This window comes from Drosophila mauritiana, chromosome 3R (assembly GCF_004382145.1).
Source record: "Drosophila mauritiana strain mau12 chromosome 3R, ASM438214v1, whole genome shotgun sequence".
NCBI classification, from domain to species: Eukaryota; Metazoa; Arthropoda; class Insecta; order Diptera; family Drosophilidae; genus Drosophila; species Drosophila mauritiana.
In genome coordinates, this window is record NC_046670.1 from 1,128,332 (window position 1) to 1,143,808 (window position 15,477).

Below are 15,477 nucleotides of genomic sequence, written 5' to 3' on the forward strand. Positions count from 1 at the left end.
ATTAACTGCTACTTATTTAATCAACAGAATTCCTAGCAGAGCACTTGTTGATAGTTCAAAGACCCCATATGAGATGTGGCACAATAAGAAGCCATATTTAAAACATTTGAGAGTGTTTGGTGCAACTGTTTATGTGCATATTAAAAACAAACAAGGAAAGTTTGATGATAAATCATTTAAAAGTATTTTTGTGGGCTATGAACCCAATGGTTTTAAGTTGTGGGATGCTGTAAATGAAAAATTTATTGTCGCAAGAGATGTTGTTGTCGATGAAACCAATATGGTTAATTCTAGAGCTGTTAAATTTGAAACAGTGTTCCTGAAAGATAGTAAGGAAAGTGAAAATAAAAATTTTCCGAATGACAGTAGGAAAATAATACAAACAGAATTCCCGAATGAGAGTAAGGAATGCGACAACACAATTCCTGAAAGATAGTAAGGAAAGTGAAAATAAAAATTTTCCAAATGACAGTAGGAAAATAATACAAACAGAATTCCCGAATGAGAGTAAGGAATGCGACAACATACAATTCCTGAAAGATAGTAAGGAAAGTAATAAATATTTTCTGAATGAGAGTAAGAAAAGAAAGCGAGATGATCACCTGAATGAAAGTAAGGGATCAGGCAACCCGAATGAGAGTAGGGAAAGTGAAACAGCAGAGCACTTAAAAGAAATTGGAATTGATAATCCAACTAAAAATGATGGCATAGAAATTATTAATAGAAGAAGTGAGAGATTAAAGACTAAGCCTCAGATATCCTATAATGAAGAGGATAATAGTCTAAATAAAGTTGTTCTAAATGCTCACACTATATTTAACGATGTCCCAAATTCATTTGATGAAATTCAATATAGGGATGATAAATCTTCTTGGGAAGAAGCCATCAATACAGAGTTAAATGCTCATAAAATTAATAATACTTGGACAATTACAAAAAGGCCTGAAAACAAAAATATTGTAGATAGCAGATGGGTATTTTCTGTTAAATATAATGAACTTGGAAATCCAATTAGATACAAAGCTAGATTGGTTGCACGAGGATTCACTCAAAAATACCAAATAGACTATGAAGAGACATTTGCTCCTGTAGCTAGAATTTCAAGTTTCCGATTTATATTGTCATTAGCAATACAGTATAACTTGAAAGTCCATCAAATGGATGTAAAAAACAGCTTTCCTAAATGGCACGTTAAAAGAGGAAATTTATATGAGACTTCCTCAAGGTATATCGTGTAATAGTGACAATGTGTGTAAATTGAATAAGGCAATTTACGGACTCAAGCAAGCGGCTAGATGCTGGTTTGAAGTATTTGAGCAAGCATTGAAAGAGTGTGAGTTTGTAAACTCTTCAGTTGATCGCTGTATATATATTTTAGACAAAGGTAACATCAATGAAAACATATATGTATTATTATATGTAGATGATGTGGTTATAGCTACAGGAGATATGACAAGAATGAATAACTTCAAAAGGTATTTAATGGAAAAGTTTAGGATGACTGACCTAAATGGAATAAAACATTTTATTGGAATTAGGATAGAAATGCATGAAGATAAAATCTATTTAAGCCAATCTGCATATGTTAAAAAAATTTTAAGTAAATTTAACATGGAAAATTGTAATGCAGTTAGTACTCCTTTACCTAGTAAAATAAATTATGAATTACTTAATTCAGATGAAGACTGCAATACCCCATGCCGTAACCTCATAGGATGTTTAATGTACATAATGCTTTGTACACGCCCAGATTTAACTACTGCAGTAAATATCTTGAGCAGATATAGTAGCAAAAATAACTCCGAGTTATGGCAGAACTTAAAAAGAGTTCTTAGATATTTGAAGGGCACTATCGATATGAAATTGATTTTTAAAAAGAACTTGGCATTTGAAAATAAAATTATTGGTTATGTGGATTCTGATTGGGGTGGTAGTGAAATTGATAGAAAAAGTACAACAGGGTATTTATTCAAAATGTTTGATTTTAATCTCATTTGTTGGAATACAAAGAGACAGAACTCAGTAGCAGCCTCATCAACTGAAGCTGAGTATATGGCCCTATTTGAAGCCGTGAGAGAAGCTCTATGGCTTAAATTTTTATTAACTAGTATTAACATTAAACTAGAAAACCCCATTAAAATTTACGAAGACAATCAAGGTTGTATTAGCATAGCAAACAACCCCTCATGTCATAAACGAGCTAAACATATTGATATTAAGTATCATTTTGCCAGAGAGCAAGTTCAGAATAATGTGATTTGTCTTGAGTATATTCCTACAGAGAATCAACTGGCTGACATATTTACAAAACCGTTGCCTGCTGCGAGATTTGTGGAGTTACGAGACAAATTGCGTTTGCTGCAAGACGACCAATCGAATGCTGAATTAAATTTTTATATATATTTTTCAAATTTAAATTCCTGTAAACATATTTTGTTACAATGATCTGATCGGGTTTTTCTGGGTTTTCCCCGTATCCTCGCAGCAAATGCTGGATCAGTTAACACTTCCCAGAATGCACACCACCCAAATTTGATAGTTACTAATGAATATTATTGTTATGTTTTTAATTATAGACGTTATTTTTGAGGGGGCGTGTTGGAATATACTATTCAACCTACAAAAATAACGTTAAACAACACTACTTTATATTTGACATGAATGGCCACACCTTTTATTTGTTCTCTTCTTCTTGTACGTTTTTTGCTGTGAGTAGTAGTGTTGGGTAATCCTAGTTCAATTTGAGGAATAAGTTCGTTCGTTCGTTTAAAATCAATGAACTAGGTCGTTCATTTAGTTCAATCGTTCATTTTTTAAACTTGCTTAAAGGTGCTTCAAAAAAAAAATGTTATGAATTTATTTCATACAATGCTGTCATTGAAAATTAATATTATTTATTCAATTTATGTCAAAAACACTTATACATAATAATAATAAGAAATAATAAAGAGTTTACAAACAGATAATATAGTAATTTTAATGCATTTATTTGATTTCTGAAAAGAGAATAGAGAAGTTTATTAGGGAACATTTTCAATAACATATGATAAAATTATGTTTATACCTGTGATCCATCTACATGTTGCTATGAAGGAACATTAGATTTTCCACTTTAATAGGTTTTAGTAGCATCCGTCTTTTTCGGATGATTTCCCCAGCACTTGAAAATAGGCGTTCGCAAGGAACTGATGTAGCCATAAGGCATAGTCGCTTAAGGCTGTAAGAATATAGATGCGGATACAATTTCTTTCTTTGTTCCCACCAAACCAAAGGGTCAGCAGTCCTCGGTATAAATTCCTCTTCGAGGTATTTTTCCATCTCTTTCTCGGCAGAACCGGTAGTGTTTGCAGCCTTTGTCGTGTTCTTGAACTCACTGTCAAAATCACACCAAACCGAACTCTGATTGGCTGAATTAGTTTCAAACGCAGGTGATTCGAATTCATAATTTTCGCTGTTGAGACGAATTGGAGTTACTTTCCTTTTAAGATTACAAACAGCTTTTTCGTATTCTTCTTTTGACTTGAACCAACGACCTTTAAATCGAGGATCTAAAATGTTACTCTCTGCGTAGAGTTCGTTACTTTCCAGCTTGCAAAATCGTCGATTCATCTCAGCTTTTAGAACTGCAACAAGTGCAGCAACACATTTATCCTTAGGCGTTTTGTTATTCAAACAGTTCTGTAGCAAAATCGCAAGAACTATAACCTTTGAAAGGGTTACATTCTTTTCTGCTGATATTTCTTCTGTTACCTCCATGAATGGTTTTAATATAGGCAGTAACTCTTCTACTATCGCCCACTCATTCTGAGATAAGTTTAATTCAGAACGCAGAGTAGAAAGTGTTAATATAAGAGCATCTTTCAACACAACAAGCCTTTCTAGCATTTTAAAAGTTGAATTCCAACGAGTTGACACATCTTGAATCAATTTGAGATCGGGCAAGTTCAATTGGGTTTGAGTTGACTTCAGCTTCTTAAGGCCGAAAGTGCTACGATTGAAAAACTCCACAATGAATTTGACTTTGTTTTGTACAACGCTGATTTCGCGGAGTCCTTTTTGCACAATTAGGTTCAAGCTATGTGCAAAACATGGTATATGTGGCCAATTTCCTGTTTTAATGGCATTGACAATATTTGCAGCATTATCGGAAACCACAGCAGATATTTTGTTCTCTATACTCCATCTTTCTGCTATTTTTTGTAAAAATGCGCACAGATTTTGACCACTGTGCTGCTCAACGAATGCCTCGCATGCAATCATATGTGAGCTCATAACAGTTGCCTCACTCTCAATAAAATGAGCTGTAACAGCAATATAACTTTCATTTGCATGAGAGGTCCAACAATCCGTTGTCAAACAAACTGCAGATGCCAGCTCCATTTTTTCTTTGACGCTACCAACAATTTCGTCCCGAAGCTTTGGAAGAAGCACGTTGGACAGCATTTTTCGAGTGGGCATCTTGTATCCGGGGCAATTAGACACATCATCTATGAGCTGCTTGAAATCAGGCTCTTCTACAATTCGCAATGCATGATGACCTTTTGCAATCATACGAACTAGTTGCCTATCAATTTTCTCAGCTTTCCCGGCAGCCGGTGGTCGTTGAATGAACGAAGTTATTACTTGCTGTTGGGGTCCAATTATCTGAGGAGTCTATGTTAAAAGAAATCAAGAATTTAGTAAGCCTACTTAAATGAATAAATCAAAATATTATGTTTACATTTGCTTCCTGTCGGCTTTCATTGGTTTGGCGCTTTGTTTCCTCCAAAGCTGCTGGGTGCTTATTTTTAAGGTGACGCGATAAGTTTCCTTGCGATCCACCAGCCACACTAAGCACAGTTTTGCAGTATTTGCATTTAGCACTCTTCTCATCCACTGAATCAAAGAAATTCCAAACTTTGCTATGCTTTCGTTTTGAAGCCATAGATACGCACAAACTTGTAAACCGTAGTTTTAAATGTATGCGAAAATTAATCAGCTTATTCGATAAGCGAACTTTCGAACTAAATGAACTAAGACCAACCTATCGAACTAAGTGAACTCAGACCGACCTATCGAACTAAGTGAACTCAGACCGACCTATCGAACTAAGTGAACTCAGACCGACCTATCGAACTAAGTGAACAACGAACGAACGATCAGGGTAAGAGATCAAAATGAACGACGTGAACTAAGTGAACTATATTGAACTAAGTGAACTAAATTGAACTATCGAACTATATTGAACTATAAAGGCAGACCTAGTTCGTTCGTTCAGTTTGGTGAATAGTTCAATTTAGTTCGTTCGTTCACGAACGACACAACACTAATACACACGTAATTTATTTTTCATAGCATATTTCCAATACATACCTAACCAAATTTTCACTGTTTTTATTCGTTTTCAAAAGACTTCTACTGGGAGGAATGTTACGAAAGATCCGTGCAGATGGAATTTCTTTCACGGTATTCAAGAAATTATATACTGCTTTAAGTTCTTTTGGCACTATGCATGCCGATCTTGTTGGCTCTTTAATCAGCTTGTTACATTTGGTCCACTCAGAATGGTTTCCATTACATATATATCCAGATTTATTAAAAATAAACTGAGAGCTGTTGCATTCAGAGCATGATTCAATAGCACCGAATGTCAGTAAATCAGCAGTTTGATCGAATAACTTTTCTGTGTCACCAATTACAGGTTGTTGATTATTAGATTTTAGAAGTATATCAATGTCTTTCTTCTTCATTATATTTTTAATGTCATCGCGAAACCTAAAGTAGGCATCATTTTGATCTTTTAAGCGTTGTTCCTTTTCTCCTTCTTCATTTGTATCTGATAATTCCATCTTGGCTCTTTTTGTATCTGGTATTCCTTCAGATTTTATTGGTCTGAAAAACAAGAAAATATATATAATTTACAAAATATTGTTAAGTTAATAGTCAAATGCCCCATGCCGGACAGAAATATTTAATCGGCATTCCCTTTATAATATAGTACTGCATTTTCTGGAAAGAAATATATTAAACCAATTTTTCCACGAATACCATTTCTAAAATCAGTAAACTTACAAGCACATTCAGGTTTCGAAACGCCTTACCAAAGCAGAGTAATTTCAGCTAAAGGGAAGTCAAACAAGGCTGTTGCTGTATTTTGGTGGTTATTATTTGTAACATAATTTAATATGCAATTACTACCACGAAATCAGTTGTTTTATGTTTGGACTAGAAAAAGCAGACGAGAAATCCCTATAAAAAACTAGTCAATAAAAAGGGGAGGTGCCACGAGTAAAATTTTTGGTACCATAAAAGAGAAACTAAATATCTTTCTCCGTTCCGGAGTTACAATCTAAAAATATATTTATGGATGTGCCACGCCCATATTTTTGATATCATATATCATATAGCCCGCAGAGATAATTACCTCTGGTCAACAGATTAAGCTATCATGGTAATCCATCCCAGTGGAAATGTTCCAAAACCGGGCCAGCCCGATGCTAAACTGTCGTCCTACAGGCCAATCAGCCTTCTAACCATCCTGTCTAAAGTTCTAGAAGCTCTTAAAGGGAATAATGCCAATATTGGAGGAGAAAAATATCATTCCTGACCACCAGTTCGGCTTTAGAAGGAGTCATGGTGCTGATCAGCAGTATCAGAGAGGTGTGAGCAGGATTTTGGAAGTTTTTTAAAACAAAATTTATTGTGCTGTAGATTTCCTAGATGTTAGACAGGTCTTCGGCAGAGTGCGGCATCAAAGATTACTTTATAAGCTGCAGCATTATCTTCTTACACCTTACTACTTGGTCTTAGAAGGATATCTCGATAATATACTAAATATCTCGATAGTTTTTATGTAAGATACAAACAATCAAAATCTCATACACGGGAATTACAAGCTGGAGTACCTCAGGTCAGTGTGCTGGGTCCGATATTGTACTCCATGTACATTGCTGATATGCCGATCACTATGGAAAGAAACTAAACAACGTGCATATATGGTGATGATACAGCATTCTGGTATCAGCTGACACGCTTGCTATAGCAACCCAAGAACTGCAGCAGACTCTGGACAATCCTTGTTACTGAGAACATCCTAATAAATGCAGACAAATCGACAGACATAACTTTCACTCTAAAAACAGTCATGAAAAAAAAAAAAAAAAAAAAAAAAAAACAGTTTGATAAATGGCACAGTCATACCGCAGCATCCAGCAGACAATTTATTTGGGGCTCACCTTTGACGCAAAGCTAACATGGAAAGAACCCATCACCTAAATACACAATATAGCAACATCCCACAATTTCAGATCAACAAACCAAACCATTTAATTATTTCCCCTCTGTGCATATGTACATAAATGAAGAAATATAAATAAAAAAAAAAAAAAAAACAAGAGAGAATGTCATAGTTGAGTTTCCCGGCTATCAGATGCCCGTTACTCAGCTAGTGTGAATGAATTAATTTGAATTGAATGTAAATTAATTATTTAATTTTTCTAATTATCGATAGATATTGATATTGGTGAATAAAAAGAAAAAAAAAAGGAAATGACTGCCCTGAATTGCCAGTTTTGGCATCATCAACTGCGTGAGGAAAAACCATATAGACTGGTGGTGAAGAACATAGAAAAATGAAAGACAATTATAAAGACCCTACTTGCGTAAAGTGCGCTGGAAAACACAGCTCATCATCCTGTACTATTAACACAAGATCGGACAGAACAAGCATTAAATGTGCACTATGCAGTGAAAACCGCACTGCAAACTATAAATGTTGTATGGTATACCCAATGTATACCCAACTCTTCGAAAAAAATAAATACCTGTAACAGAAACAACACATTAAACGACACAACACAGTACAAAAAATAACGTAGTAAGCTTAAAGACGCCGGCTTTAGCCGAAGTCTTTAAGTAACTAGCCATCAAACCAACTCAACAACTCAACCTACTTTTGTACCTGATATACAGCCTGCTTCACCTCAATTAAACCAAATGAACATTTTCACGCTTTTATTATCTTAACTTGACAAATAAACACCTAACAATCGCCATCTGGAATGCTAACGGACTTTCACGCCATTTACTTGAACTAAAAACATTCTAAAATGAAATTGACGTCATGCTCATTTCTGAAACACACTGAACTGAGAAAACCTATATTAACATACCTAACTATAATATTTTCTCTACTAATCACCTGGACGGTAAGGCCCATTGTGGTACTGCAGTAATAATTAAAAAAAAACATCAATTGCATAGAGCTTGAGGGATTCAAAAAGGACTACGTACAGGCTACTACTATATCGACCTCAGACACAACGAGTTCAACAAATATATCGGCAGTTTATTGCCCGCCTAAATTTAATAACACAAAAGACAAATACCTTGATTTCCTAAAATCACTGGGAATTCGGTACTTGGCAGGAGGTGACTATAATGTCAAACATATAACTTGGGGCTCCAGACTTACCACTGCAAAGGGACGTCAACTGTATGAAGCAATAAGAAACAATAATAGCCGTGCTGTAAGCACAGGAGAGCCGACTTACTGGGCAACTGACACAAATAAACTGCCAGATTGACTTCTGCATTACAAGAAATATAACATGCTAGAACCTAACAATAAAATCATGCCTAGACCTCTCTTCCGACCATTCCCCAATATTAATTACATCACATGGTGGGCTAGAAGAAAACCAAAACGACTCCCTTTATTTAACCACAAAACAAATTGGAACATGTTTTGCGACATTTAGGAACAGAACATGGAAATAAATATCTCTATAAAGACAAACAACGAACTGGGCTCTAGAGTAGCATATTTAAATGACAACATCATTTATAATTCTATAAAACTGATCACATTAAAGAAAACTCCCGCTTTTATTAGAGACAAAAGCGTAAACTTAGGAGGATATGGCAAAGAACTAGGCATCCAGAAGAAACAAACTTAATAGAGCAACAGACGAGCTCAAGAGAACTCTCAGGGAAGACAAAGATAACCGGCTTCAATACTACCTTAGCAAACTTGGAACTTCCATATCTACAAACTATTCCCTGTGGAAAGCGACCAAAAAATTGACGAACTCAACTATACACAAGCCACCTATAAAAAGAAACAACAACACATGAGCGAGATCAAACAAAGAAAAAGCAGACACTCTTGCTAAACACTTTAAAACATAATTTAGTAATGACATGGACGGCCGCCACGTCAGTAGGTATCACAAGGGGATCAACGCGCCACCAACGGGGGTAATTGTGACAAAATACTGGAAGTGCAACTACACTCTCCACGCGAGGGTGGCTGGAAACAGGCTCTTATTTAGGTCATGTTTCTGCTAAGAGTGCTGGCTAATCGTAGTTGGGCTGGAGCTGGTAACTCTCAAAAATTTCCACACCTCCGGGCCAGAATAAGGTGTTATTCGACCCGTGCCGAAAGTCTGCCAGGCTGGGGGCCCGTGTAATAACTAGCCCAGTCGATAACGGAGAGTCCGGGAAAGTGGCGTCCGCCCGGTCTAGTTAGCTTTACCCGGGTACTGCGGATCTCTGCCCGGGCGGACCTTTTATTTCTCTGCAACTCGTGTGTACTATGAGCAATAAACCAAATAATTTTAAAATACCACAGGCATTGACTGAGGGAAATGTCGCAAGACAATTCGAGGACCGTCTCCTTGACGGAGAGCGGCCTACTTCGGTGGTAACACCAAAAAATGCTCCTAAGCGGAGTGTGCCAACGTCACAAGCACGCCCAGTTGCGGGAGGGAAGAATCGGGCAGCTAAACCGAGTCACTCGAATGAGGGGCCGTAAGGGGCTGAGCGGGGCCAGAACGAAGTGGTATCTTCGTTACCTTCAGCAGGGCAAGTCACCCGCAGAAGCTTTGTCTCTGGCCAAGACACCGCAGCCGCTAGAGCAAAGGCCCAACTCTGCTTCGAAGCGGGCAAACTCCACCCTGACGCCTCCGACCGAAACAAGAGGCAGAAGGTGGAGAACAGCAGGCCACTGACTGCTCCCTTCGATGGCCCAAGTACCTCAAGGGCTGCTCAGGCAACATGCCATCATATGCGGCCGTAACTGGGCCACTAAAGTTGCGGTCGTACCAGACGGGTACCCCAAAGTCGTCCTCAGCAGTGAGAACCTCTCACAGCTCAAGGACGCACTACTGGGGGAAATAGTCCTCTCCGGTTGGGATTCTCCAATCAAGTTTGGAGAAATCCACTTCAGGGTGGGCCACCTGATAGTGGACTGCCGCAACGCAACCACTGCTGAGTGGCTGCAATCAGCAGTAGAAGTTACAACATCCCGGAAAATGAGCTAGCGGACAACCTAACCAGGAAAGGGGCAGAGAACCCTCTAATTGGGCCCGAACCATTCTGTGGTGTTGGTCACCACAGAGTACTGGGCTTACTTAAGTCAATAGAGGAAGAAAAACGTCTGTCCTTCTGGGAACACCTACCAGGACTTAGGCAGTCTAGAGGGAAAAAGCCAAGAGGGAAAAAGATGCTCCATGGTGGAACGACCAATTGTAGAAGTTACTGAAAGCGACCAGGCGTCTCTTTAACAAAGCAAAAAGAGAAGGGAACTGGGATGCCTACCGGAATAAACTGACCACGTATAACCATGAGATCAGGAAAGCCAAACGAAGGAATTATAGAACTTTCTGTGAGGCAATAGTAAACACATGTGGCGCAAGACTTCACAGGGCAATCTCCAAAGGAGTGCCAGAATCAAATCAGGCACTACGTACGGAGTATAACTCCTATACTATAGGAAGTAAGGAGAAACTTGAGCTACTACTGGCAACTAACTTTCCGGGAAGCACGCTTCAAACGGATGGGAATACCCCGGTAACGGCACAAAGTAGACCGTGTGCTACTGATTGGGCCAAAGCAAAATCAATAGTAACAACGGAGAGATTAAGATGGGCAATTGGTACATTCCAGCACTACAAATCTCCTGGTCCAGATGGAATTCAGGCAATCCTGCTACAACGAGTGCTAAATCAGCTCGTTGTGCGGATCAGGAAAATACTGATCAGCAGCCTAGCTCCACTGCCTGGAGTATAGCAAAAGTGGTCTTCATTCCAAAAGCTGGAAAGAAAGACATCACTGATCCGAAGTCGTTCAGATCCATCAGCTTGACATCGTTTTTGCTAAAAACGTTGGAAAAGCTAGTGGACGTCAGCATTAGAAGCACTCTGCTTGTAGAGCATCCGCTCCAACGGACGCAGCATGCTTACAGGGCAGGCAGATCAACTGATACTGCCCTATATCACCTGAAAAGCCTTATTGAGGATTCACTTACTCATGAGGAAGTGGCGCTATGTGCATTCTTAGACATACAGGGTGCATTCGACAATACCTCTCATGAGGCGGTTAACGCATCCCTGGCAAGAAGAGGACTAGATGCAACAACCAGTAGATGGATCAAATCACTACTGGCATCTAGGCGAGCCAAATCCACTATAGGGGGACAGTCGTCCACAGTATCTACCACAAGGGGATGCCCCCAAGGGGGTGTCCTCTCGCCTCTCTTGTGGAGCTTGCTGGTAGACGAGCTGCTGGACAGACTGACCCGCAGAGGTATACTTTGCCAGGGCTATGCTGACGATATTGTCATTATAGCCAGAGGTAAATATGAGGAAACACTCTGCGATATCATTCAACTGGGCCTCAACATGACCAGCGAATGGTGCAAGGAAGTAGGCCTGAGTCTAAATCCTAGCAAAACTGTTATTGTTCCATTCACAAATAGGTACAAGCTACAGAGAATGAAGGCAGTAACCCTGTCAGAATGTCGCATAGAGGCCAGCAAAGAAGTTAAGTATCTTGGAATAACCCTCGACTCCAAACTTAGCTTCAAAACTCATGTCGATAACACAATTGATAAGTGCACCAGAGCACTTTTCACGTGTAGGAAAATTGCTGGAAAATCGTGGGGAACCTCACCACGCATAATAAGATGGCTGTACCTCATGGTAGTCAGACCCATACTAACCTATGGAGTAATAGCCTGGGGTGATAGAGCACGCCTTAGCACCACTAAGGTGAAACTTCATAAGCTCCACAGAATGGGCTGCATATGCATGACAGAAGCAATGCGCACCTGTCCCACTGCAGCCCTAGAAGTAATAATGGAGGTAACGCCGCTTCATATCGTCATTGAAATGAAACGGAAAGCCACCCTATCATAATAAGAATTGAGGGAGCTGAAAGCCTAAAAAGGGATATCCCTTTGCTGATGCAACCAAGGGATGAGATGCCAGCTGAGCACAGGTTCGCTCAGAACTTCAGCACTCATCTCAGTAATAAAAACAGTTGGACAACCCTGGGGAATGTACACCCTATGAAACCACAAACAATAAAGTGGTATACAGACGGATCCCTCACCGACGAGGGAAGTGGGCTGGGGGTTGTAGGCCCCAGGTTAAAATACCACGAATTAATGGGCAGATACACCAGCATTTTTCAAGCTGAGGTCTGTGCTATTGGACGCTGTGCGGAGTTTAATCTGCAAAGGAACTATCGTGGCAAGGACATTGTTATACTGTCTGATAGTCAAGCAGCCATAAAGGCGCTCAGCAAAGCTAAGATAACATCTAAGCTAGTAAATGAAGTGAGGACAGCCCTAGACAAACTGGGAGCTGTTAACAAACTCACAATAAGGTGGGTCCCGGGACACAACAACATCCCGGAAAATGAGCTAGCGGACAACCTAGCCAGGAAAGGGGCAGAGAACCCTCTAATTGGGCCCGAACCATTCTGTGGTGTTGGTCACCACAGAGTACTGGGCTTACTTAAGTCAATAGAGGAAGAAAAACGTCTGTCCTTCTGGGAACACCTACCAGGACTTAGGCAGTCTAAGATTCTCCTTCGTGAATATAACCACAAAAGATTCAAGACCTTAATGACACACGGGAAAAACACCGTACGCATTTTAACTGGCCTTCTAACTTAAACCAGAAAGCCCCCGGATATTATTTAATCGGAGGAAAAATTCTAAAAGAACTACAGGACGCTATAATCACCTGTATTAGAAACTTGTTTAACGGAATCCTTCGATTGCAGTACTTTCCCAAAACTAGGAAGGTAGGCCAAATTAAAGCAATTCCAAAACCAAACAAAAACGCCAATACTGTGAGCTCCTACAGACCAATCAGTTTATTACCTGTCCTCTCAAAAGTATTTGAAAAAGTCTTATTTAATAGAATAGAGCCAATCCTAAAGAAAAAAAAACATAATACCTCCTCACCAATTCGGCTTTCGGAAGCAGCACTCGACTGTCCAACAGGTCCACAGAGTAATTAACAAAATAACAGACAGATTTTGACAAAAAGGAATTTTGCTATGCTGTGTACTTGGACATTGCGAAAGCATTTGACCAATTATGGCACAAAGGACTGCTGCATAAGCTAAGAAATATACTACCATATAAGCTATTTCTATATTCAATACGAAAGACAATGAATGCTCAGATATTATGCCAGTGTCAGCGGGTGTTCCCCAAGGTAGTGTGCTTGGGCCCATATTATACGTGATTTATACCTCCGATACTCTAGCGCCAACTACCCCTGGATCAATGATTGCGACATTCGCAGACGATACTGTGTTAATGTCGTCAAGCGAGTGCGAAAAAACAGCTGCAAGTACACTACAACAAATCATGACACAAACAGTATTCTGGATTGAGAGATGGGGCACCGAGATAAATAAAAACAAAACTGAACAAGTAATATACACAAAACGACAACCCAAAAACGTCGCAATTAAAATCAATAACGCACAATGTTTGGGCCGTGCTCACCAGCAGTAGGCACAGCTCCAAGGGCCCAGGGATCGCCCGCCGACGACGATCTTCAGGGGCATGGGGCAGGACAGGGTGAGAGTAGCAAACAACTTTCTCTTCGCTATTTTCTTTTCGTCCCGTGTGTTGTTGTGGTGTCGCCACTTGCCAGTCACGTCAGCTCATCACGCAGTCAGCTGGGATAGCAGTGCTGGCAAACAAAAGCTCCCAGGTCTGGCAGCGGTGGTCGGCTGCACGAGTCCCCTGGCATAGGTGGCACTTTCTTCCCAGTGCACTCACTGACAAAAGCTAGCAGCTACGGAAATCACCTAACGATCTGTTCTCCGGGCGTAGCATACATAAATGGGCAGCCAACGGTTATCCTTGGCAACATCCCATGGAAACCCGGAGACAGATCCACAAATCGATCAGGAGAGGCAGAAGAAGAGTGTAAAAAGTCAAGGAGCAGACCAATGGCCAACCCCCCCGAGTATGCGGCACACTATAAACTCGGGGCTCTGGCGACCGAACTGGAGCGGTATATCTCCCACCGTCGCAACGTTTTTTTTTTCCCTGCTCACTCCACCACACCACATAGGTATAAAGCCGCAAACCTGGCAGGAGGTATAAAATGCAACAATTAACTAGCATGTCTGGAAACAAATTGATTACTCCAGGTGGCAGCCACACATGTGGAAATCCACCCTCGGCTAATCCCGAGGCTAGGGCACGGATTCTGGAGGCTCTACCCAACATTCCCCCATCCCTGCCCCGACGGTGGCACACTTGCCCGTCGGACTAAGCAATGCAACAAGTGCACCCAGTAAAGAAGAAGAAAGCTTGGTGTTTGGGAAAAGGTCAAAGGTACTAAGGACCCCACCCCAAAACCCGAGCGATGGCACCCCCAAGAGACCATTGGAAGCGTTCTGGGAGGAAGCCCCTACCAGAGCTCAACTAGCAAAGCGGGTTAAGACCCCCCAGCTAGAAATCGAGGAGATGGGAGCAATCCTGGACGACCTTCTGACGAAGGTCAACCATAACGGGGTGAGGAGCATTAACCTGGCAATGAAGAACTCATTCGCCAGATTGAAGGAGCTCCAATTAAAGCTGCGCACTAGGCTGCCGGAGGCGGAGAAATCACAGGTCGGACGCACGGCAAGAGCAGATGCTAGTCAAGAGACCACCCCTAAGCTCCCATCCAGCCACGAAGAACCGTGCAACGGTAAGGTTAGCCCCAAACCAAAGGATCGCCCGGCGCTGTCCGCGAAGAGAGCCCAGCGACCCGACCACCAGAAGGCTGCGGGACCGAAGCGCCTACCTAGGGCTCCGCCCCAAGCCACTGCAGCGGGAAACAAGCCGCACCAAAATTGCAGCAACCGCCTGGACCGCGCAGGAAGAGACCGCCGAGGGAGAGGCCAGACGCGCTGGTTATCACCCCTTCAGCTGGCTTACCGTACAGCGAAGTGCTATCGCTGGTCACAAGAGGGATGGACGCCAGGCTCTGGGCCATCGGGGAGAACGTAGCAAGGGTTAAGAGGACGGCCAAAGGCGAACTGCTCCTCGAGCTACGTGCCTCTGCCCAAGACTTGACGCAGAAGCTCAAGATAGACATGGGAGCGGTGCTAGGAGACCGCGCCAGCCTTCGCGCGGTAACTCAATCAAAGGTATTCTTGATTCGCGACCTGGACGAGCTCACTACGGAAGACTAGTTG

At 41.0% G+C, this 15,477-nt stretch overlaps 1 protein-coding gene across 5 annotated transcripts in view; it reads right to left on the bottom strand.

Moving 5' to 3' along the window:
• LOC117145926 (poly [ADP-ribose] polymerase) overlaps positions 1-15,477 on the bottom strand; it is a 48,625-nt gene that overhangs the window by 24,650 nt on the left and 8,498 nt on the right. For 2 of the 5 annotated variants that reach the window (XM_033311786.1, XM_033311788.1), the window contains exon 4: positions 5,353-5,871. In XM_033311786.1, coding sequence (XP_033167677.1) covers positions 5,353-5,871 — 519 coding nt within the window. Of the gene's footprint in view, positions 1-2,956; positions 2,997-3,064; positions 4,654-4,720; positions 4,938-5,352; positions 5,872-15,477 lie in introns of those variants that run through there. The other 3 variants (XM_033311787.1, XM_033311789.1, XM_033311790.1) reach the window with 3 other exon arrangements.